This window comes from Scylla paramamosain, chromosome 13 (assembly GCF_035594125.1).
Source record: "Scylla paramamosain isolate STU-SP2022 chromosome 13, ASM3559412v1, whole genome shotgun sequence".
NCBI lineage: Eukaryota > Metazoa > Arthropoda > Malacostraca > Decapoda > Portunidae > Scylla > Scylla paramamosain.
Window position 1 is genome coordinate 9,459,106 of NC_087163.1, and position 24,016 is coordinate 9,483,121.

General features: G+C 39.5%; 1 protein-coding gene across 8 annotated transcripts in view; it reads left to right on the forward strand.

Annotated features, from left to right (window-relative positions):
* The window catches only part of LOC135106420 (uncharacterized), a 505,119-nt gene that overhangs the window by 62,757 nt on the left and 418,346 nt on the right, over positions 1 to 24,016 (forward strand). For 7 of the 8 annotated variants that reach the window (XM_064015423.1, XM_064015429.1, XM_064015428.1 and 4 more), the window contains 5 exons: positions 6,040 to 6,199; positions 6,278 to 6,356; positions 6,551 to 6,651; positions 6,754 to 6,906; positions 7,081 to 7,228. In XM_064015423.1, coding sequence (XP_063871493.1) covers positions 6,040 to 6,199; positions 6,278 to 6,356; positions 6,551 to 6,651; positions 6,754 to 6,906; positions 7,081 to 7,228 — 641 coding nt within the window. Of the gene's footprint in view, positions 1 to 6,039; positions 6,200 to 6,277; positions 6,357 to 6,520; positions 6,652 to 6,753; positions 6,907 to 7,080; positions 7,229 to 24,016 lie in introns of those variants that run through there. The other variant, XM_064015430.1, reaches the window with a different exon arrangement.

The following is a 24,016-nucleotide window of genomic DNA, read 5'->3' on the forward strand; positions in this document are numbered from 1 at the left end:
AAATAAAAAGAAAAATGCCCACTGAATGCCAGTCCCATAAAAGGATCAAAGCAGTGGTTAAAAATTGATGAATAAGTGTCTTGAAACCTCCCTCTTGAAGGAATTCAAGTCATAGGAAGGTGGAAATACAGAAGCAGGCAGGGAGTTCCAGAGTTTACCTGAGAAAGGGATGAATGATTGAGAGTACTGGTTAACTCTTGGGTTAGAAAGATGGACAGAATAGGGATGAAAGAAAGAAAAGAAAGAAAGAAAGTCTTGTGCAGCGAGGCCGTGAGAGGAAGGGAGGCATGCAGTTAGCAAGATCAGAAGAGCAGTTAGCATGAAAACAGCAGTAGAAGACAGCTAGAGATGCAACATTGCGGTGGTGAGAGAGAGGCTAAAGACAGTCAGTTAGAGGAGAGGAGTTGATGAGACGAAAAGCTTTTGATTCCACCCTGTCTACAAGAGCAGTATACGTGGAACCCCCCCAGACATGTGAAGCATACTCCATACATGGACGGATAAGGCCCTTGTACAGAGTTAGCAGCTCGGGGGGGGGGTGAGAAAAACTGGCGGAGACATCTCAAAACCCCTAACTTCATAGAAGCTGTTTTAGCTAGAGATGAGATGTGAAGTTTCCAGTTCAGATTATAAGTAAAGGACAGACCAAGGGTGTTCAGTGTAGAAGAGGGGAACAGTTGAGTGTCATTGAAGAAGAGGGGATAGTTGTCTGGAAGGTTGTGTCAAGTTGATAGATGGAGGAATTGAGTTTTTGAGGCATTGAACAATACCAAGTTTGCTCTGCCCCAATCAGAAATTTTAGAAAGATCAGAAGTCAAGCGTTCTGTGGCTTCCCTGCTTGAAATGTTTACCTCCTGAAGAGTTGGATGTCTATGAAAAAACGTGGAAAAGTGCAGGGTGGTATCATCAGCGTAGGAGTGGATAGGACAAGAAGTTTGGTTTAGATCATTAATGAATAATAAGAGAGTGGGTGACAGGACAGAACCCTGAGGAACACCACTGTTAATAGATTTAGGAGAACAGTGACCATCTACCACAGCAGCAATAGAACGGTCAGAAAGGAAACTTGAGATGAAGTTACAGAGAGAAGGAGAGAAGCTGTAGGAGAGTAGTTTGGAAATCAAAGCTTTGTGCCAGACTCTATCAAAAGCTTTTGATATGTCCAAGGCAACAGCAAAAGTTTCACCAAAATCTCTAAAAGAGGATGACCAAGACTCAGTAAGGAAAGCCAGAAGAACACCAGTAGAGTGGCCTTGATGGAACCCATACTGGCGATCAGATAGAAGGTTGTGAAGTGAGAGATGTTTAAGAATCTTCCTGTTGAGGATAGATTAAAAAACTTTAGATAGGCAGGAAATTAAAGCAATAGGATGGTAGTTTGAAGGATTAGAACGGTCACCCTTTTTAGGAACAGGTTGAATGTAAGCAAACTTCCAGCAAGAAGGAAAGGTAGATGTTGACAGACAGAGCTGAAAGAGTTTGACTAGGCAAGGTGCAAGCATGGAGGCACAGTTTCGGAGAACAATAGGAGGGACCCCATCAGGTCCGTAAGCCTTCTGAGGGTTTAGGCCAGCGAGGGCATGGAAAACATCATTGCGAAGAATTTTAATAGGTAGCATGAAGTAGTCAGAGGGTGGAGGAGAGGGAGGAACAAGCCCAGAATCATCCAATCATCCCTGCTTGAAATGTTTACCTCCTGAAGAGTTGGATGTCTATGAAAAAACGTGGAAAAGTGCAGGGTGGTATCATCAACGTAGGAGTGGATAGGACAAGAAGTGTGGTTTAGATCATTAATGAATAATAAGAGAGTGGGTGACAGGACAGAACCCTGAGGAACACCACTGTTAATAGATTTAGGAGAAGAACAGTGACCATCTACCACAGCAGCAATAGAACGGTCAGAAAGGAAACTTGAGATGAAGTTACAGAGAGAAGGAGAGAAGCTATATATAAAAAAAAATATATATATATATATATATATATATATATATATATATATATATATATATATATATATATATATATATATATATATATATTTTTTTTTTTTTTTTTTTTTTATGTAGGAAGGATACTGGCCAAGGCCAACAAAAATGTAATAAAAAAATGCCCACTGAGAAGCCAGTCCCATAAAAGGGTCAAAGCAGTGGTCAAAAATTGGTGGATAAGTGTCTTGAAACCTCCCTCTTGAAGGAATCCAAGTCATAGGAAGGTGGAAATACAGAAGCAGGCAGGGAGTTCCAGAGTTTACCAGAGAAAGGGATGAATGATTGAGAATACTGGTTAACCTTTGCGTTAGAGAGGTGGACAGAATAGGGGTGAGAGAAAGAAGAAAATCTTGTGCAGCGAGGCTGCGGAAGGAGGGGAGGCATATATATATATATATATATATATATATATATATATATATATATATATATATATATATATATATATATATATATATATATATATATACACACACACACACACACACACACACACACACACATACAGTGGAATCTCAGTTACCAAATGTCTCCATTTCAGAACAACTCAGTTTTTTTAACAAAAATTTTAACTCATAATTGCTTCGGTTGCTGCACCATAATTTGGTTTTTGAACAAAGTTTCTTGATTTCAAATACTACAAGACATAGCAAAAGCTACCATTTATTACTAATTTATAGTTTCTATAAATATTTCCTTCATTTTTATACTCGTATATTTGGAGAAGAGACAAAGATGGTAAGACAGTAATTCAATCTTTGAAATAAGTTAAATGTGATCCCATTGAAGAAGTTCCTCAATGTAAACAAATGAGATTCAGCCCTCAGGATTAATCCCAAACCTCCTGTGGCTCTTTCTATGACCCACATTGCCATCACTATTGCACAACTGCATTTTCCCAGTAGCTTTTCCCAGCAGCAAGATGTCTAAGTGTTATGATCACCTTTATTTTGGGGGTGAGTGGGCTGCTCCTCTCTGTGTCATTCTGGAAGGCTTCCCCTGTTGGATTGGTGATAAAGAGAATGGCTGTAGGGTCTAAACAATATTTTTTGATGAGTTCTGTGTCACAAAGTTTATTCAATACATCCTTTCTGGATAAAAAATTTCTAATCTGGAGATGTTGTGGGGCAGCCATCTTAGCAGTAGGAGCATCAGTCATTACCTGCTAAGACATGGTAGGCTGGTGTCTGAGAACGGATTAATCTATTTTACATTGATTCCTATGGGAAAAATAGTTTCAGTTTTCAAATGTTTTGGATTTTGAACAGCATTCAAGAACTAATTAAGTTTGAAAACGAGGTTCCACTTTATATATATATATATATATATATATATATATATATATATATATATATATATATATATATATATATATATATATATATATATATATATATATATATATATATATATATATATATATATATATATATATACTCATACTGCTCTTCTAGACAGGGTGGAATCAAAAGCTTTTCGTCTCATCAACTCCTCTCCTCTAACTGACTTTCTTCAGCCTCTCTCTCATCGCCGCAATGTTGCATCTCTAGCTGTCTTCTACTGCTATTTTCATGCTAACTGCTCTTCTGATCTTGCTAACTGCATGCCTCCCCTCCTCCCATGGCCTCACTGCACAAGACTTTCTTCTTTCTCTCACCCCTATTCTGTCCACCTCTCTAAAGCAAGAGTTAACCAGTATTCTCAATCATTCATCCCTTTCTCTGGTAAACTCTGAACTCCCTGCCTGCTTCTGTATTTCCACCTTCCTATGACTTGAATTTCTTCAAGAGGGAGGTTTCAAGACACTTATCCTTCAATTTTTGACTACCGCTTTGGACCCTTTTATGGGACTGGCATTTCAGCGGGCATTTTTTTTTATTGGATTTTTGTTGCCCTTGGCTAGTGTCCCTCCTATAAAAAAAAAAAAAAAAAATATATATATATATATATATATATATATATATATATATATATATATATATATATATATATATATATATATATATATATATATATATATATATATATATATATATATATATATATATATATCTTAATTTTACACAACTGATACCTATGACTCATATGTTATCATGCTCATCCACATGCTTGTTTTTCTTTCTTATCAATTCATCAGTCAATACCAATAACCTGTACATCTTCCCAACATGGTTGTGTTCATAGCTGGGTGTGATAATGAAAAAGTTTATCACGATAACCGATAATTCAATAACAATAACTTTATCGGCGATAACTTATAATCGGTTACTGTCATTAAATTGATTGCCTGATAACTGATGGCCAATAAATTGATAAATCGAAAATTCTGATACTAGCGATAGCAATATTGATATTTTAAATTAAAAACTGATAAATCCGAATCTTTATTTTTATCTTTATCTTAGAAAACTTAGATAAATCCTAGAAAAAAACTTTAAATTCAATGTTTACCCTGTTTGTTCACTAATGAAAAGTACTGTTTCAAGTAAAATAACTACTTTTGATTTTGAAAGTTTAAAACTTCAACATGCTCATGTTATTGCTTATTGCTAGTTTGAAACCAAAATTATTGCCAATGCCGATGAATCGATAACACGGGAAAAATAATTATCAGATTACTGATAACCAGATATCATTATTGCAATAAATTATCATGATTATATATCGCGATAATGCACTCCTATGGTTGTGTTGCACCCATGCATCTTGAAAGTGGACATTAGGAAAACATGTGGGGATGATTGTTACTGCAGCAAGTCCATATCATGGGTATGGTTATAGTAACAATAACTGATGTTCACTGACTGGTTGATTTGTAACATCTCAATATCTCGGAATGAAAACCAGCAATTTTTGCACTAGCTTCCATCTCACATTTTGGCTATACATACCTAGACCCATCCTGAGTACTATATCAATAGTTTCTTCCATGTCTATAGCAGAACTCATTGGTATCCAGTCTAAAGAATTTTGTTAAGTGGAAACATCATGGGGACACACAACATGCTCAAAACTATAAATATGTTTACATGTCTAAGCAGTTCATAGTGCTCCCCATAAGTGAACTTATCCACAGCTAAGTGAAGCACAGTGCCCGTTGCCATTTATCCACAGAAACCTTCTAAAAGTAAATCAACATTGTATTTGAGAATTTTTATTATCACTTGGAGAACAGGAGAACTTGAATATGGTAAACAGTCCCCAATCCAATATCATCTTTGACATCATGTAAAACATGAAGAGAAGAAAATACAGTGCATATCATATGGTAGAGTACTACAATCTGCACCTTAAGAATAGACTAGCCAGCGCTTAGTTTTTTTTTTCTTTTTAATCTCATCCTTTTCCTTTTTTGTCTTCACTTCATTCATATTATGCTCTTTTTGTTAATATCTTATAATCTGCATAAGACTAAATTGTCTTAATATTCTTCCATATACTTCCTAACACCTTCCTATCCACACCACACAACTCAGCTTAATATTATTTGGCATTGCTTTATACTGTGCATCCAAATAGTATAAAGTATTGAATAAGTATTGTTTAACTGGTTTATCACTCACAGTACCCATCTCTCTCTCTCTCTCTCTCTCTCTCTCTCTCTCTCTCTCTCTCTCTCTCTCTCTCTCTCTCTCTCTCTCTCTCTCTCTCTCTCTCTCTCTCTCTCTCTCTCTCTCTCTCTCTCTTGAACACATATCTACAATTCACCTCATTTGATAAAATCTCAAGAGAGAGAGAGAGAGAGAGAGAGAGAGAGAGAGAGAGAGAGAGATAGTGTTGGATGGAGGGTTTGGATTTATGAAGAAAAGGAGAAAAGTGAAAGAGATGTAGATGTTGGACAAGGAAGAAGGAATCATGAGGGGAGAAAAGGAAGATAGGCTTCAAAGGCTGCTTCAGCCAATTACAGTTTCCTTGAAAAAAAGGGATGCCAAATATAAATTAAAAACTGTATGGAGTTATCTGATGGACAAGGATGCAAAAATGCAAGAGAGATATGATTAAAATTGCTACTTATTATGATTGTAATACTGACTTGATCATGTGTGTTCAGGGGTGTGTTTTCTGGTGCCTTACGGGACTCTTCTGCCCCCACTGCTGCTGCTGCAAAATGTTCCTTGATATTAGCTGGCCTTGTAAGATCATCCTCTAGTTGGGCTTTGTCTCTCGCCAATGTCAAACAACCCAGTGCTGAGACATTACATGTTTGTGGTGTAAGTATTTTCAAGTTCTCGTGTATATGTGAAATTATTTATAATGTATTCTAAGTTACACTAACAGTTTGGTTATAGGGTCTTCTGGCCACTGACCACTGGGAGGCCTCAGAAGTTTTAGGTATTGCAACTATGGCAAGCCATGCATCATGTAAAGGTGAGTTGAAGTCACTTCTATCTTCATGATATAAATTATGTAAAACTAAAATAATTTTCATAATGAGTGTTTTATTTTCTGAGGTTTGATATAGGCTGCTCATGTCCTTTGCTTTCACATCCTGATTTCATATCACACTGTATATATGCTATTATATATTATAGATAGCCACTGATGATTGCAAAACATGTCAGATGATGGTGACAACTGTTTAGTAATGGAGGCTGCAAGAAGGATTGCCCACCGCCTGAGTGGAAATCTTAACAGTTGTTCGGAACTGGACCATCACCATCAAGTGAGGCACCATTTTGAATGACCCTATGTGGTGGTTCTGCTCTCTTTACATAATTTACAAAATCTAAATCCAAATCATTTTTAAGATTCTTAAAATTTTCAGGTGTTGATTGCAATTCGAGGTCTTGCTAACATGAGACATTATGGACACGAGGTGGAACTCAAGTTACACATGTGTGGTAGCAACGAACAGGCAGCAGACTCCATTCGTGTGGCAGCCATTGCAGCACTTGGCAGGGGGCCTTGCTCTTCACAGGTTTAAACTGATTATATTTTATGGCATTTAATGATGATCATTGTTAATAACACTCAGTGGGAAGGTATAAGATATGAACTACAAATGCAAGAGAGAGAGAGATTTGTTTTTATAGAGCTACTCTTTATATGAACTGGGATTGTCATAAGTACTAAGGGAAATTGCCTGTTTCAGGCGCTGAACTGGCTCAAGTGGAAAGTACTGAATGAATCCTTATCATCTGAGCTGCGTATCACAGCTTTCCAGTCTTTGCGGCGATGTAATGAAAAAGAGGCTAAGGCAGTAGCCATCCTTATCAATCAGAGAAATTCAGACTCTCAAGGTATTAATGGCGAGGTCATTCAGTCAAAAATAGGTCTGCTAAGTGTCCATCGCATAGATGTAGATGGTTTAGATATACAGGGAGATCCCATTATATAAGCATCTATTATATGAGAAATTGATGATATGAGATGTGTAAATTAGGGACTATTTTCTTTATACAAGCACAAAAATCTGATGATATGAACTTCAGTCCAAGGTGAGTAAAATTACAAGGTTTAAAATGCACCCTTTCCTCCACCCTCCCACTAACACAACCAGGCTGTATGGTAATGTATGATGATTCATATGTACAGGGATGAGTTTGTGAGCATTGGAAAAGAACTGCACACCATTCCCCTGTCCTTTACCTACCATTCATTCTTCTGTGTCCCACCAGTCCTCTTTTAAACTGAACTCTGTGTCTCTCCAACTCCCACTCTTTTAGCCTTACTGCTCATTATTATACTTGTACTCTATTGTCATTTTGCTTGCAAGCATATTTACAGTACTGTACAAGTACAGTGTACAGTGCTTGATGTAACTGACTGGTGCATGGATGTGTTACAGTGTTACTGCTGCCATGTTCTTTCATTCACTGTTAACTATGCCTCCCAAGCAGTCAGTGAGTTTTGGTGAGAGTCCTAGCAGTAAGGCTAAGAGAGCTAGAGTACCAATAATGCTCACAAAGAATGTAGAAATTTTTCAGAAACAAAAGAATAGTGAACGAGTTACACTCCCTGATGCATTAGCTACACATTGGTGAGTGTTATGCATGTTTTTATGTTTGATTAATATGAAATCATGTTCTTTGTATGCTGTTTTCTCTTTCAGGTTGCTTTATTGACAGTTCTGAAATATAGACATGTCTGTTGTATTTGATATTGTATGTATTAACTTGAAAACTTGCTTTGACAAGGGTCATGGAACCTAATCCCTTTGCCATTACAGTCATATCTTGTGATTTGAACGTTCTTCAATTCAAACAACTCCCAATTCGAACAGGGTTGCAAACAAATTTTGTCCTCCAATTCGGACATGGTCCTCCTACTTCCTCTATCCTCATTTTCAGTCCAAAGCTGGATGTTGCATCTATATGCACAATGACTTAACCTGCTCTTGTGCCCACACTGTTGAATCTTCCAAGTTTTCCACCATCTGACTACAACTACAGAGTCACTCTCAAACTAAATTTATCTGTGCTGTATACCTTTCACCTGACTTCTCTGACTATAAGAAATTCTTTGACTACTTAACTTCCAAAGTGGAGCACATTCTGACTCTCTTCCCTTTTGTGGAGATTTCCATTCTTGGAGACTTCAGTGCTCACCACCAACTTTGGCTTTCCTCTCCCTTCACTGACTATCCTGGTGAACTAGCTTTTAACTTTGCTATCCTCCATGACCTCGAGCAACTGGTGCAGGAACCTACTCATATTCCTGACCATCTTGGAGATGCACCCAACATTCTAGGCCTTTTCTTAACCTCTAATCCTCCTGCTGATGCTTTTACCCTACCTTCTCCATTGGGCTCCTCTGATCACAATCTCATATCTTTAGTTTGTCCTGTCACTCCAATCCCTCCTCGGGATCCCCCTAAGTGGAGGTGCCTCTGGCATTTTGCCTCTGCCAGTTGGGGTTTCTTGAGTAGGTATTATTTTGATTTTCCATGGAATGACTACTGCTTCTGTGTCAGAGACCCATCTCTGTGTACTGAGTGCATAATGGAGGTAACAGTGTCTGGCATAGAGGCATACATTCCTCACTCTTTCTCTTGACCTAAACCTTCCAAACTTTGGCTTAACACAGACTGTTCTTTTGCTATACATAATAGAAAGATGGCCCACAAAAGGCACTTGAACCTATATATTTCTGCCCAGAATCATGCCAAGTCTTTTCTCCAGCTAGCTAAAAACTCCTTCATTAATAGAAAGTGTCAAAATCTTTAAAGATCTAACTCACCTTGTGACTTCCGGCACCTAGCCAAAGATATCTCCAATAACTTGCTTCTTCATCTTTCCCTCCTTTATTTCAACCTGATAGCACCACTGCCATCTCATATAATTCTAAAGCTGAACTCTTCACTCAAAACCCTACCTTGGATGATTCAGGGCTTGTTCCTCCCTCTCCTCCATCCTCTGACTACTTCATGCTACCTATTAAAATCCTTCACAATGATGTTTTCTATGTCCTTGCTGGCCAAAACCCTTGGAAGGCTTATGTCAAGCTCTTTCAATTCTATCTGTCAACATCTACCTTTCCTTCTTGCTGGAAGTTAGCCTACATTCAGCCTGTTCCTAATAAGTAACCATTCTAATCCCTCAAACTACCATCCTATTGCTTTGATTTTCTGCCTTTAGAATCTATCTTCAACAGGAAGATTCTTAAACATCTATCACTTTACAACCTCTTATCTGATTGCCAGTGTGAGTTCCATCAAGGCTGCTACTGGCAATATGACTTTCCTTACTGAGTCTTGGTTATCTTTTTTTTCTTTTTTTTTTTTATGTAGGAGGGACACTGGCCAAGGGCAACAAATATCCAATTAAAAAAAAAGCTCACTGAGATGCTAGTCCCAGAAAAGGGTTCAAAGCGGTAGTCAAAAATTGAACGATAATTGTCTTGAAACCTCCCTCTTGAAGGAATTCAAGTCTTAGGAAGTGGAAATACAGAAGCAGACAGGGAGTTCCAGAGTTTATCAGAGAAAGGGATGAATGATTTAGAATACTAGCTAACTCTTGCATTAGAGAGGTAGACAGAATAGGGGGTGAGAGAAAGAAGAAAGTCTTGTGCAGTGAGGCCACAGGAAGAGGGGAGGCATGCAGTTAGCAAGATCAGAAGAACAGTTAGCATGAAAATAGCTGTAGAAGACAGCTAGAGATACAACATTACAGCGAAGAGAGAGAGGCTGAAGGGTCAGTTAGAGGAGAGGAGTTGATGAGACAAAAAGCTTTTGATTCCACCTTGTCTAGATTGCAGTATGAGTGGAACCCACCCAGACATGTGAAGCATACTCCATACATGGATGGATAAGGCTGTTGTACAGAGTTAGCAGCTGGGGGGGGTGAGAAAAACTGGCGGAGACATCTCAGAATGTCTAACTTCATAGAAGCTGTTTTAGCTAGAGATGAGATGTGAAGTTTCCAGTTCAGATTATAAGTAAAGGACAGACCGAGGAAGTTCAGTGTAGAAGAGGGGGACAGTGTGAGTGTCATTGAAGAAGAGAGGATAGTTGTCTGGAAGGTTGTGTTGAGTTGATAGATGGAGGAATTGAGTTTTTGAGGCACTGAACAGTACCAAGTTTGCTCTGCCCCAATCAGAAATTTTAGAAAGATCAGAAGTCGGACATTCTGTGGCTTCCCTGCATGAAGTGTTTACTTCCTGAACGGTTGGATGTCTATGAAAAGATGTGGAAAAGTGCAGGGTGGTATCATCAGCGTAGGAGTGGATAGGTTAAGAAGTTTGGTTTAGAAGGTCATTTATGAATAATAAGAGAGTGGGTGACAGGACAGAACCCTGAGGAACACCATTGTTAATAGATTTAGGAGAAGAACAGTGACCGTCTACCAAAGCAGCAATAGAACGGTTAGAAAGGAAACAAGATGAAGTTACAGAGAGAAGGATAGAAGCCATAGGAGGGCAGTTTGGAAATCAAAGCTTTGTGCCAGACTCTATCAAAAGCTTTTGATATATCCCAGGCAACAGCAAAAGTTTCACCAAAATCTCTAAAAGAGGATGACCAAGACTCAGTAAGAAAAGCCAGAAGATCACCAGTAGAGTGGAACCCGTACTGGCAATCTCTGGTAAACTCTGGTAAACTCTGGAACTCCCTTCCTGCTTCTGTATTTCCACCTTCCTATGACTTGAATTCCTTCAAGAGGGAGGTTTCAAGACACTTATCCACCAATTTTTGACCACTGCCTTGACCCTTTTACGGGACTGGCATTTCAGTGGGCATTTTTTTTTATTGATTTTTGTTGCCCTTGGCCAGTGTCCTTCTTACATAAAAAAAAAAAAAAATCAGATAGAAGGTTGTGAAGTGTTTAAGAATCTTCCTGTTGAGGATAGATTCAAAAACTTTAGATAGGCAGGAAATTAAAGCAATAGGACGGTAGTTTGAGGGATTAGAATGGTCACTCTTTTTAGGAACAGTCTGAATGTAGGCAAACTTCCAGCAAGAAGGAAAGGTAGATGTTGACAGACAGAGCTGAAAGAATTTGACTTGGCAGGGTACAAGCACGGAAGCAGTTTCAGAGAACAGTAGGAGGGACCCATCAGGTCCATTAGCCTTCTGAGCGTTTAGGCCAGCAAGGGCATGGAAAACATCATTACGAAGAATTTTAATAGGTAGCATGAAGTAGTCAGAGGGTGAAGGAGAAGGACAAACAAGCCCAGAATCATCCAAGATAGAGTTTTTAGCAAAGGTTTGAGTGAAGAGTTCAGCTTTAGAAATAGATGTGGTAGCAGTGGTGCCATCTGGTTGAAATAAAGGAGGGAAAGAAGAAGAAGCAAAGTTATTGGGGGTATTTTTGGCTAAATGCCAGAAGTCATGAGGGGAATTAGATCTTGAAAGATTTTAACACTTTCTGTTAATGAAGGAGTTTTTGGCTAGTTGGAGAACTGACTTGGCATGGTTCCAGGCAGAAATATAAAGTGAATGAGATTCTGGTGATGGAAGGCTTAAGTACCTTTTGTGGGCTACCTCTCTATCATGTATTAGCATGAAAACAAGCTGTGTTAAATCAAGATTTGGAAGGTTTAGGTCGAGAAAAAGAGTGAGGAATGTATGTCTCCATGCCAGACACTATCACCTCTGTTATGCGCTTGGCACACAAAGACGGGTCTCTGACACAGAAGCAGAAGTCATTCCAAGGAAAATCAGCAAAATACCTCCTTAGATCCCCCCAAATAGTGGAGGCAAAATGCCAGTGCCACCTTCGCTTAGGGGGATCCTGGTGAAGGATTGGAGCGATAGGACAAGATACAGATATGAGACTGTGATCAGAGGAGCCCAACAGAGAAGAGAGGGTAACAGCATAAACAGAAGGATTAGAGGTCAGGAAAAGGTCAAGAATGTTGAGCATATCTCCAAGACAGTCAGGAATATGAGTAGGATGTTGCACGAATTGCTCTAGGTCGTGGAGGATAGCAAAGTTGAAGGCTAGTTCACCAGGATGATCAGTGAAGGGAGAGGAAAGCCAAAGCTGGTGGTGAATATTTAAGTCTCCTAGAATGGAGATCTCTGTAAAAGGGAAGAGAGCTAGAATGTGCTCCACTTTGGAAGTTAAGTAGTCAAAGAATTTCTCATAGTAAGAGGAGTTCGGTGAGAGGTATACAGCACAGATAAATTTAGTTTGAGAGTGACTCTGTAGTCGTAGCCAGATGGTGGAAAACTCAGAAGATTCAAGAGCGTAGGCATGAGAGCAGGTTAAGTCATTGTGCACATAAATGCAACATCCAGCTTTGGATTGAAAATGAGGATAGAGAAAGTAGGAGGGAACAGAAAAGGGGCTACTGTCATTTGCCTCAGACACCTGAGTTTCAGTAAGGAAAAGATGAGGTTTAGAAGATGAGAGGTGGTGTTCTACAAATTGAAAACTAGATATTAGACTTCGAATGTTGCAAAAGTTAATGGAGAAAAAGTTGATGGGGATGTCAAGATGCTTTGGGTCATTGTCAGAAGGGCAATCTGACCTTGGGAAATTTGTGGTCCCCTCCCCAGATGGGGACTCCAAAGCTGGTGCAGGAGTTGCCATGATAATTTTGAAATTTTGGTTGAAGGGTGTGTGTGTTATTAGGTGCTTGTAGTTTTGTGTGGAGGAAGAGATCTGTCTTTAGAGGGCAGGCTGTGACTGCCCCCTTGTGTTGTGAGACACAAAGGGAAACGTTCAGTGAGGTCACAGCTGGGTTTAATGATAAGTTCGCATCACTACCTGATCCAGTCCTTCAGACCTCATTGGCAGTAATTATCATTTCAGCAGGTGCCTACTGCCTCCTCCTGTCTGCCTACTGCAGGCAGGAGGAGATGTTGGTAAAACTTTTGCTATTGTCTTAGACATATCAAAAGCTTTTGATAGAGTCTGGCACAAAGCTTTGATATCCAAACTACCCTCCTATGGCTTCTATCCTTCTCTCTGTAACTTTATCCCAAGCTTCCTTTCTGACCATTCTATTGCTGCTGTGGTGTTACAGACAGATGTAATGTTACCCACCTGTATGTGACTCTCGCTCAAGTCTCTCTCTCTCTTTCTCTCTTGCTTTCACTGTCTTAGTTTCTTTGAGCAATCAGGAGCTCCACCAAGGTATTATGACAAACACATTGTGGCTTTTACATTTTATTGTTTCCTTAGATGGGCAGATATGCCATGTCTGGTATGGAACACTCAGGAGCTCTCTCTGCCTGCCTCACCCACCAGCAGACTGCCTGACAGCTTAAGCTTCCTATCTTGTGGCCAGCTAGCCAGTACAGGGACTCTTCCTAATACTGTTGTTACATATGTTAGAAAAGTATATAATACATGATAGTACTAAATAGAACATATGATACAAAATACATATATAGATGTCACCATAAATTAACTTGGGTAATATACATATATGTACGGCAATAATTTGTGTCCAATACTGAATCATGAGATCAATGCTGAACTCATCGTGGTTCTCACGGTAAAGTTGCAGGAGGAGGAAAAAGAGATGAAAATTTATAGGGGAACCCAGTTGATCTCAGCCTGGGTCCTATGCTGTACATGAAGGAAGAGGGAAAAAGAGAGAAAGAAAATATATAATATATAAATGATGGAAAATTATAATATAACAATTCATACACAAACAGTGTAGAAAATCATAATATAACAATTCATACACAAACAGTGGTAGACAGTCACTGTTCTCCTAAATCTATTAACAGTGGTGTTCCTCAGGGTTCTGTCCTGTCATCTACTTTCTTCCTATTATTCATCACTAATCTTCTAAACCAAACTTCTTGTCATATCCACTCCTATGCTGATGATACCACCCTGCACTTTTCCACATCTTTTCATCAACGTCCAACCCTTCAGAAAGTAAACAATTCACCCAGGGAAGCCATAGAACACCTGACTCCTGAGCCCTCTAAAATTTCTGATTGTGGCAGAGCAAACTTAGTATTATTCAATGCTTCAAAAACTCATTTCCTCCACCTATCAACTTGACACAACTTTCTTGAGTGACATTCAGCTATTCCCCTCTTCTACATTGAACATCTTTGATGTGTCCTTTACTTATAATCTAAACTGGAAACTTCACTTCTCATCTCTAGCTAAAACATCTTCTATTGAAGTTAGGAATTATGAGTTGTCTCTGTCAGTTTTTTTTTACCCACCCCAGGTGCTAACTTTTTATGGTGACCTTATCCATCCATGTATGGAGTATGCTTCACATATATAGGAGGGTTCCACTCATACTGTTCTTTTAGACAGGCTGAAATCAAACTCAAAAGCTTTTTGTCTCATCAACTCCTCTCCTCTAACAACTGTCTTCAGCCTCTTTCTCACCATTGCAATGTTGTATCTCTTGCTATCTTCTACCACTATTTTCATGCCAACTGCACTTATCATCTTGCTAACTTCATGCCACCCCTCCTCCCATGGCCTCGCTGCACAAGACTTTCTTCTTTCTCTCACCCCTATTTTTTCCACCTCTCTAATGCAAGAGTTAACCAGTATTCTCAATCAATCATTCCTTTCTCAGGTAAACTCTGGAACTCCATGCCTACTTTTGTATTTCTACCTTCTTGTGACTTTAACTCTTTCAAGAGGAAGGTTTCAAGACACTTATCCTGTATTTTTGACTAACGCTTTTGACTCTGGGGACTGGCACTACAGTGTTTTTTTTTTTTTTTTTTTTTTTTTGCCAGTACCTCACCTACATAAAAAAAAGAAATGAATACAACTACCTGTTCAAGTGACACCACTCGGTCAACCCCTTTAGTGTTCCTCCTCCTTTATCCCTTCCCCTCCTTCCCCTTCCCTCCCTCTTCCTACCCTGCCCCTCTCCCCCCAAACCTCCCCATTTCCTTCCTCCCTCTATCTATCCCACCCACCCTACCTCCTCTCTCTCTCTCTCTCTCTCTCTCTCTCTCTCTCTCTCTCTCTCTCTCTCTCTCTCTCTCTCTCTCTCTCTCTCTCTCTCTCTCTCTCTCTCTCTCTCTCTCTCTCTCTCTCTCTCTCTCTCTCTCTCTCTCTCTCTCTCTCTCTCTCTCTCCCTCCACTTCCTTGCCCCATGTACTCTCCTTCTTCAGATGCCCCTTCCTCCCATTGTTCCTTTCCTCTCCATTCCTCTATTGTCTGGTCTCAAACTTCACTCCCTGTCACCTCCACTCCCTCTTATTTGTCAGAGATAAGGGACAAGGGAGTGATATTTGCTCTCTCTCCTCCTCATTCATTGTCATTTTCGCTTCATCCTTTTTCACTTGTATAATTCCATTTTCATTCTCTATCAGTCTCATTCTGTTTAGCAATTCTCAGGATTCTTATTACTTTCAGAGAGAGAGAGAGAGAGAGAGAGAGAGAGAGAGAGAGAGAGAGAGAGAGAGAGAGAGAGAGAGAGAGACTGAGAGAGAGAGAGAGAGAGAGAGAGAGAGAGAGAGAGAGAGAGAGAGAGAGAGAGAGAGAGAGAGGGGGGGGGAAATAAAAATTGTGTGCACTACAGCAACTGTTTTCAAGACTGAAGATGGCAGAAACTTTTGATGACCCATCATTTTGAGGTCGCTGTTTATTTACAATTGTATTCTGTGTAAAATTTTAAGGTCATTGTTTTTGTATCTTACGTATAGGATGATTCTCTTTTTTGTGGCTTTTTAGGATTATTAAAGTGCTGTGATATGTGCTGGAATATACAGTATTTCATGTTTTCTTTTATTCAGTTTTTTTTTTTCAACAAATAATTTATGTTATTTTTATTCAGTTATATTTTTAGGGTACAACATAAACAAAAAAAAGATGAAAAAAATAAGGGGATTTTGGGAGCTGGAACAGATTAATTCTTTTTACAATAATTTAAATTTGATAAATTACTTCACAATTTGAACATTTCCAATTCAAACAGCCCAAAAGAACCAATTAAATTTGAATCAAGAGGTACCACTTTAGTTATGTTTTGTTATATAAGAATTCGCTATGAGAGTAATTCAAATGGAATCTAACTGCTCATATCATTGGGACCTCCCTATACATTCTATTTATCTTTTCATAATGTTCAAGGTTTGCTGAATAACTTTTTTCCCTAACCCAGGTCTCACTTTATGTTCTGAGACGGATGGTGTAGCCAGCATCTCATCCTTTACTCACTAGTACACAATTCTCTTTCAAACTCCAACAATTCTAATTGTTTATTTCATGTTTTTTATTCCTTGGCACACAGCAACCACAGATGTTGTTTCGTCACCAGTAATACATGTTTTAATAGCCATTGACAAGTGATATGAAAAGATATATAACAGTAACCTATGGAATTCAACTTGGGAAAGCACACATGAAAAACCCTAGTGAAGCTATGATTTTTTTCTTGGTGAAATGGTCCAAATTTGCCTCGTAAGTGCCAAGACAGCCCAATGCTGCGTCTAAATACTGTAGCAACACCTTATGTGAAAATTTATCAAAATGATAATAAAGCCAAATTAGCAGAGCTGGGCACTTCTGCAAGCATTTCCACAAATCTCAAACTTCGCAATTGTGTATGATAATTTTTGTTTACAGATTTGCATTTGCAGCAAAATCCCCACAAACTTATGGATTTGTGTTTGCAGATGTACTTCCACAAACACAAACATACCCACAAGCCATGTGGTAAAGCAAGCACAAGCTTGTTTTGGGTAGCCAAAACTTTCCATATCTGAACTGTCAAGTTAGCAACTAAAAGCCTGTAGCTCAGGCCTAGTGTTGCCAACTTAGCATTTTTGATGCTAAATCTAGCAGTTTTCATAATAATCTAGCACCAAACATTTACATTTCTTATTCTATAGCTAGCACCCTTTTTTGTCTCATTTAGCACCATTTTTCAAATCGTTCACCTATAATTTAGCGCCTTTTTTTTCCTTATGCTAGCACCTTGCAAAATTTTTTGTTGGCAACTCTGCCTTAGTGCTGCTGCTGCCCAGCCTACATGGCCTACATGGGGGTCTTGCTTCCCACCCTCTATATCCTCAGGAATAAGCTGGAGTCCATGAGGACCAATAATTTGAAGTATGCCCAGCCATTGTTGGATTACCTCCTTGGCAACCCTGTGAGTGAGGAGAAGAGACCAAAGGGTTTCAAAGCTAGGTTCTCCACCCTTTTCTGTGAGATGGACCTCTCCATGGTGACTGCAGTCCACCCCTGCTTCAAACCACCTGTGGTCTGTTTTCTCAACCCTAACAAGGTTGATGCAGTGAGGTCAAGGCTGTTGAAAGAAATAAAGAAGCATGCTGTTGCCATCAATACAGCAGAAGCCAGTGCCAACAGTGCAAACAAGAATGGGGAGGATGACTTTCTCAAGGAATTGGTAGTGAACATGCCTGGGTCTGGGCCAATGGAGGTCAGCAACCACACCCACCTTTCCAATAAGTTGAGCAAGGAATTCGACACTTGGTGCTCTGAAAAAAGCACCAGCTGCAGATTGGACCAGAGCATGTTTCCCGCCCTTTGGCTTGCAGCTTGGGTTGATGTCTTCCTTAAGTATAACATGACTATCCCTAGTTCTGCAGCTGTGGAAAGACTATTCTCCCAAGGGTCAGACATAATGAAGCCAAAAAGGGCCAGCCTAACCTCTGAATACTTTTAGCATTTGACCTTCATGAAGGGCAACATGGTCCTGTTCAAGACAGAATTACCTCTGTTGTTGTTGGAGGAGGACTAAGTATGCTGGGGTGGGTACAGAGTTGAAGGAGCGGAGTGTGGTGTGGATGTAGGAGGCAAAGCACTTGACTTTCTGGATGTTTTTTGGTGAAGAGGGCACCGTTACTAGTTAACAGGAAGGTGAATGGGGGTTGAGGATGGACTATCTTCCTGAAGAATGATCAGGCCTGGGAGACTGAGGAAGCAAAGGACAAAAAACATGAAAGCCTGATATGCCACCACCAGCAGTTTGTTTACAATCTCTCTGCAGCATCTCTGCCACTGACCAGCTGGTAGCATTGCCAAATCAGTCTTCCAATGCTGCAGTAACCCACTTCAACATACCATTGTTATTATTACATTACATTGATCAATTTTAATTTTCAAAATTATAGATTAATTTTTTATTGATACATCAGTTCCTGTTCTGTGAAATGTTTCCCATTGTTGAAGAAACTCCCATTGTTGCTATTGCAAATGCATTGTGCTCTGGAGTAAACAAAGATGGCAGGATGGAAGAACATGTGCATTATACTTTCATTACCTTTTATAAAGTTTTCTGTCTGACTATTGAGAATATGAAGAAATTTTGTGTTGGTGAGTAGACAAGAAGTAATTGTTGGATATATGTACTGCAGTTCACAGTCTGATCACACTCAAGATCAGCAGCCAACTATGGTAGTCTAACAGCTACACATACCATAACCTTTCAAGCAAAATTGAGGTTAATGGTAGCAAGAATTTATAATAAATGTAATTTGTTATGCTTGTACCCATTACATAGTGCTGCATAGGAAAATAAGGAAGTTACCCATCTCTAATGATTCATAGGTATTTTAAAAACCTCAATTTCTTTTTCCAAGGAATGAGCCTATCACTTTTAAAGTGTGCAGTATCTGCTGAAGTGTGATATATGCTATAAAATACAGTAATAATAGTAACAATGATAATTTAATTATTTATCTATTTATTTATCTATCTACATATCCATCTATCTATCTATCTATCTATCTATCTATCTGTCTCTCTGTCTCTCTGTCTATCTATCTATCTATCTATCTATCTATCTATCTATATATATATATATATATATATATATATATATATATATATATATATATATATATATATATATATATATATATATATATATATATATATATATAATAATCAGACACTTTTAAGGAACAAAATGAAATTCCTTAAGAAAATACAAAATGCAGAACTTGCGAACACTTTCAACTAAATATATATATATATATATATATATATATATATATATATATATATATATATATATATATATATATATATATATATATATGCCAACCAACCTTAAATGCCAACCACTCCAACCAGCTACTCATTCTCTCCCAAACCATCAAGAGTACAGCATCCCATTGCGGCCCAAAATTACAATTTGGTAGAGAAGACACACTATAAAGATGTCATCACACAGCAAATGAAAGAGAATCAGACACTTTTAAGGAACAAGATGAAATTCCTTAAGAAAATACAAAATGCAGAACTTGCGAACACTTTCAACCAAATATATATATATATATATATATATATATATATATATATATATATATATATATATATATATATATATATATATATATATATATATATATTAATTTTGGGCCGCAATGGGATTCTGTACTCTTGATGGTTTGGGAGAGAATGAGTAGCTGATTGGAGTGGTTGGCATTTAAGGCTGCCTACTGCCTCCTGTGCATGGTGTTATGGCTTGTAATTGGTTGTTCTGCAGTGCTGCTGTTCTTATGCTGGGCAGGGCCTTCAAAGGTTTCTGATTGGATGTTGAGGCTTGGCTCATCTTTGATGTACAGCTCTTCTAGGATGGCAAGGAATTTGTCGTCAGGGCAGCCTGTGGTGATTTCTGTGTTTTTTCTTATACTTTCCTTGTTAACTGTGACTTGTGTGTGAGATGACAGCTGAGGTGTTTGGACAACTTCATTGTAGTCATGCCGACATAGGTGGAGGGGAGAGCTTCACAGTTCCCTTGTCCAAAGGTGAACCTATAGACAACATGTGATTGCTAAAATTGTCCTTTCATCTCGTTAGGACTGTTTCTGAAGAGCATGTGGCTTGTTTTTTTTGTTTTTATAGTGGATGACCAAGTTCATGCATTTTTTTTAGGATCAGTTGGTGTGATGTTCTTCTTCAATATTTACTTCATAACTCTTCTTTGTAGGTACTGTTGTACTAGGCTTTGTAGAATGTCGATGGCTTTTTTCTCCCCCATAGCTCCTCCTCTCTGGTGCCAGCAGTCCATAATTCTTTTTGTTTGGTTGTCTATATCTTTTTTGTTGAAGCCATTGTTTAGTAGCATTTGTGTAGAGTGCTCTATTTCTTGATGGATTTGCTTCCATATGCTACAATGAGTGAGTGTTGCAATGGTAGAATTCTTGTATATTTGGAGGCACTTGTTGTTCCCGTTCAGGCAGTGGCCAGGGTTTGTGAGTTTCATGTAAATGTTGGTATTGAAGGTTTCTTGGTCTTGCCTTATCAGGATGTCCGGGATTGGTATTGCTTTGTTGACACTGTGCCTGATGGTGAAGTTTAGTCCCAATGTCTCTTGCAGGCAGTATCTTAATTATTCTATCTCTTCTGTTTTTGTGTTTTTATGAAGATGTCGTTGATGTATTGGCAGTAGATCTCTGGTTTCTTGATTTTCTTGAAGACTGTCTTCCACACACACCATAAACAAGTTTACTAGTAGTACTCTGAATGGAGAACCAATAGCAACACTCAATTTGTCTATACTTTTCTTCACTAGGCAGGTGAAGGGTGCCTTTTGGGTACAGCACTTCAGGAGGTCATGAAGTGTTTTTTTCATAGATGTCCAGGGTAGGGATGCTGTCATCATGGTACACATGATCAGTTATGTACCTGATGGTTTGCTTAACTGGCACATTTGTGAAGAGGGAATTGATGTCTAGTGATGCAGTGGTTCCTCTTGCCTTCTTGGATTTTAGGATGTTCTGGAAGTATGTGGCTGAATTCAGGCTGTAGGTGGATGGCATGTAGGGGGTCAGGATGGCACAGAGCTTCTTAGCAATGTGGTAAGTAGGGAATGGGTATCTGCAAGATAATAGGTTTTAATTTGTTTACTGGCTTGTGTGTTTTTTATGTTGCTGTAGCAGTAGCCTGTGCTACCTTAAGAAAATACAAAATGCAGAACTTGCTATCACTTTTATCCAAACATGTTTGAAAGAGAATCTCCTGCCAATGTACTCTTAATATATATATATATATATATATATATATATATATATATATATATATACTTATCTATTTATTGTTATGAATAGTGAGACAGAAAGCGAGGATAGTAAGAAGAAGAGTAATAGACAGAGAAATAAGGTAAAGAAAGAGAAGAGGGGGGAGACTACTAAAGAGAGATGAATTGTAGACACGTCCTGATGTGTCAAGAGTTTACAGTAACTTTGTATAAAATTTAACATTGATCTTCCCCAGCTGATTTCCCCCTATTCCATTCTTTCTTGAGGGTTGAGATTGATAGATCATATAGCAGGGGAGTTGCTCTTCCCCATAGTGTAATCAGTCTTCTCACCTAGCCCTCCAAATAGCCCCACAAGAATTTTTAAAACTTAAGTCTTCTTCATTCTGAGAGAGAGAGAGAGAGAGAGAGAGAGAGAGAGAGAGAGAGAGAGAGAGATGTGATGAGTAGTGAGAGTATGGCACAAGACAGGCTTTCACCCCATGGCTGCACTTCCCAACCTCCCTGTCCCTCCCAACCTCCCTGTCCCATGCCTGGCATCACTAGAGCAAGTAACCAATATTTCCACAGTCAGTAGTAGAACAGATATCAGCCAAAATAAATGCAGCATAGTGAGGGCATTTTAGAGTGTTTATAGGGGGTGCATATAGTGATTTTGTACCAACAGGTAGAATACTGGAGTGGTGTCTTGATTATATTGTGTAGTATTTTGACCTTATGGGAGGTCTGGATTACATATATTGTGTAGTATTTGGGCCTCATGGAAGGCCAGTATCTGGGCAGATTCAAGTATTATTTGAATTATTTTAATTGAAGATAAGCTTCTCTCTAGCCATAGAACGTATTTCAGCAGGACAGTGGGTGGTTCCATTACTGTGAGTGGTTTGGCCAGTGGGGATATTACCCTCGCCCTGGGGATGTGTTATCTATACTGTCTGTGTCTTAGAATGTGGTTCATTTGTTCTTCCCAGCTTGGAGAATTGAGTTGGCATTATTTATATTCCTGTCTTGATTGGTGGGTTAAACTGAGTGGCAGCCTTAGAGATTTGGTGGTTGCTGGCAACCAATAGATGCCTGATACATTGTGTTTGTCCCTTGCACTAAGCTATATAGGAGGTAGCTTAGGGAAACTGACCCAAGTCAGTGGCAGCTGTGAGGAGGGGTGCTGAACCTGGTCGTAACAGAATTGGTGACCTCACCATGATTAGCTAGAAGCTCTAGTGGCCATGTGGGAAGAACAGTTCAGTGTTGTTCATCTATTTGTCTTTGTGTGTCTGGGTTCAGCCTAAGTCATGGAAGGAATGGCTGGTAGCAGGAGTGGCTTGTGATCTGAGTCCCCTGCCTCTGCTGGGAATGGCATTGTGGATCTGGCAATTTGGTGTCAGGACACAAAGTCCTGTAAATGGTGTCCAAGGATGTGTTAGTCCTATCCACAGTATTGGTGGATTTTCCCAGATTGAAAGCATTTCTGAGTAGATGAGCATGGAAATGGAAGCAGAGGAAAGGAGATTGAAGGCTGAGGAGGCTAGGGAAGCCAGGATGCTTGAAGTCAAGAGGAAAGCCAAGCGGCTTGAGGCTTTCCAGCCTGTCTCTGAAGGAGACAGGCTGGAAACATGGCACACATCACTCACAGATAAAGTACACAACCTATGTGCTATTATTGTAAAACTATTGAGCACCTTAAATTTAATTGTCCTAAGCTTGTGACAGCTATGGCTTTTAAGCCCTCCCAGAAGCTGGTAGTGCTGATTGTATCACACAACTGAAGTGTTGAGAATGAGGTTCACTCTGTGTTTGGTTGTGAGAGGAGAAAGGCAGGAGGGGCTGCCCCCTTGTCTGTTGATACCTCACCGCTCCCTGTGAGGTCTGGTTTAGAGTGGTGCCATCCATTTTTGTGTAGAGGCCCTGTTAAAATTACTGGGGATGAGTATCCCATTACTGTTTTGGGAGACACAACAGCACAGCAATCATTATGCCAAAATGTGACAGGGAGGTGAGTTGCTTCCAACAAGCCAGTGTGGTGCTGGGGAATTGGCACTGTAGAAAATTTCGTCACAAAGGAGATGAGGATTGTGTGCCTGCTAGTGACCACAGAGGTGCAGGTGGCACTAGCGGAAGGCCTGCCAGCGTTAGGTGTTGATTTCCTTTTAGGGAATGACCTGGCAAGTGGGAGAGTTTGGGTGCAGCCCCATCCACAGACTGTCCCAGATGTGGAGGCTACAGAAGTTCCTGACTGTTAGTGTTGTTATTTGCTTTAAATCGAGGCGAGCACCCCAATGTTGAGCACCTGTGGTTTCTGTGACTTCTGGGGTTGATTGTGGTAAGGCAGGGCCACTGCTAGAGGAGTGCAGAGTTGATGTAGATGCTGCAGTAGGGGAGAGTGCCCAAAGGCCTGTCATGCTGCTGGCGAGGGTTTGGGTGCGCCAGGGTTGGGTTCATCCTCAAGTCATTATGCTGGTGTTGATTGCACTAAGGCAGAGCCACCAAGGGAAGCACATGGCTTTGTTGAGAGTGTTGTTGAGGATGAGGATAGAATATCTGGATTAGATACTTCATTTGTTGGCTTGTCCTACACTGTGGATGGAGCCTCTTGGAGATGGCGCTCAGGTGGAGTTGTCACCTGGCTGTGGGCGCCGGTACTCAGTTTGGGCCTCACCCTGGTGTGTCTGATATGTTACGGGTCACTGCCGAGG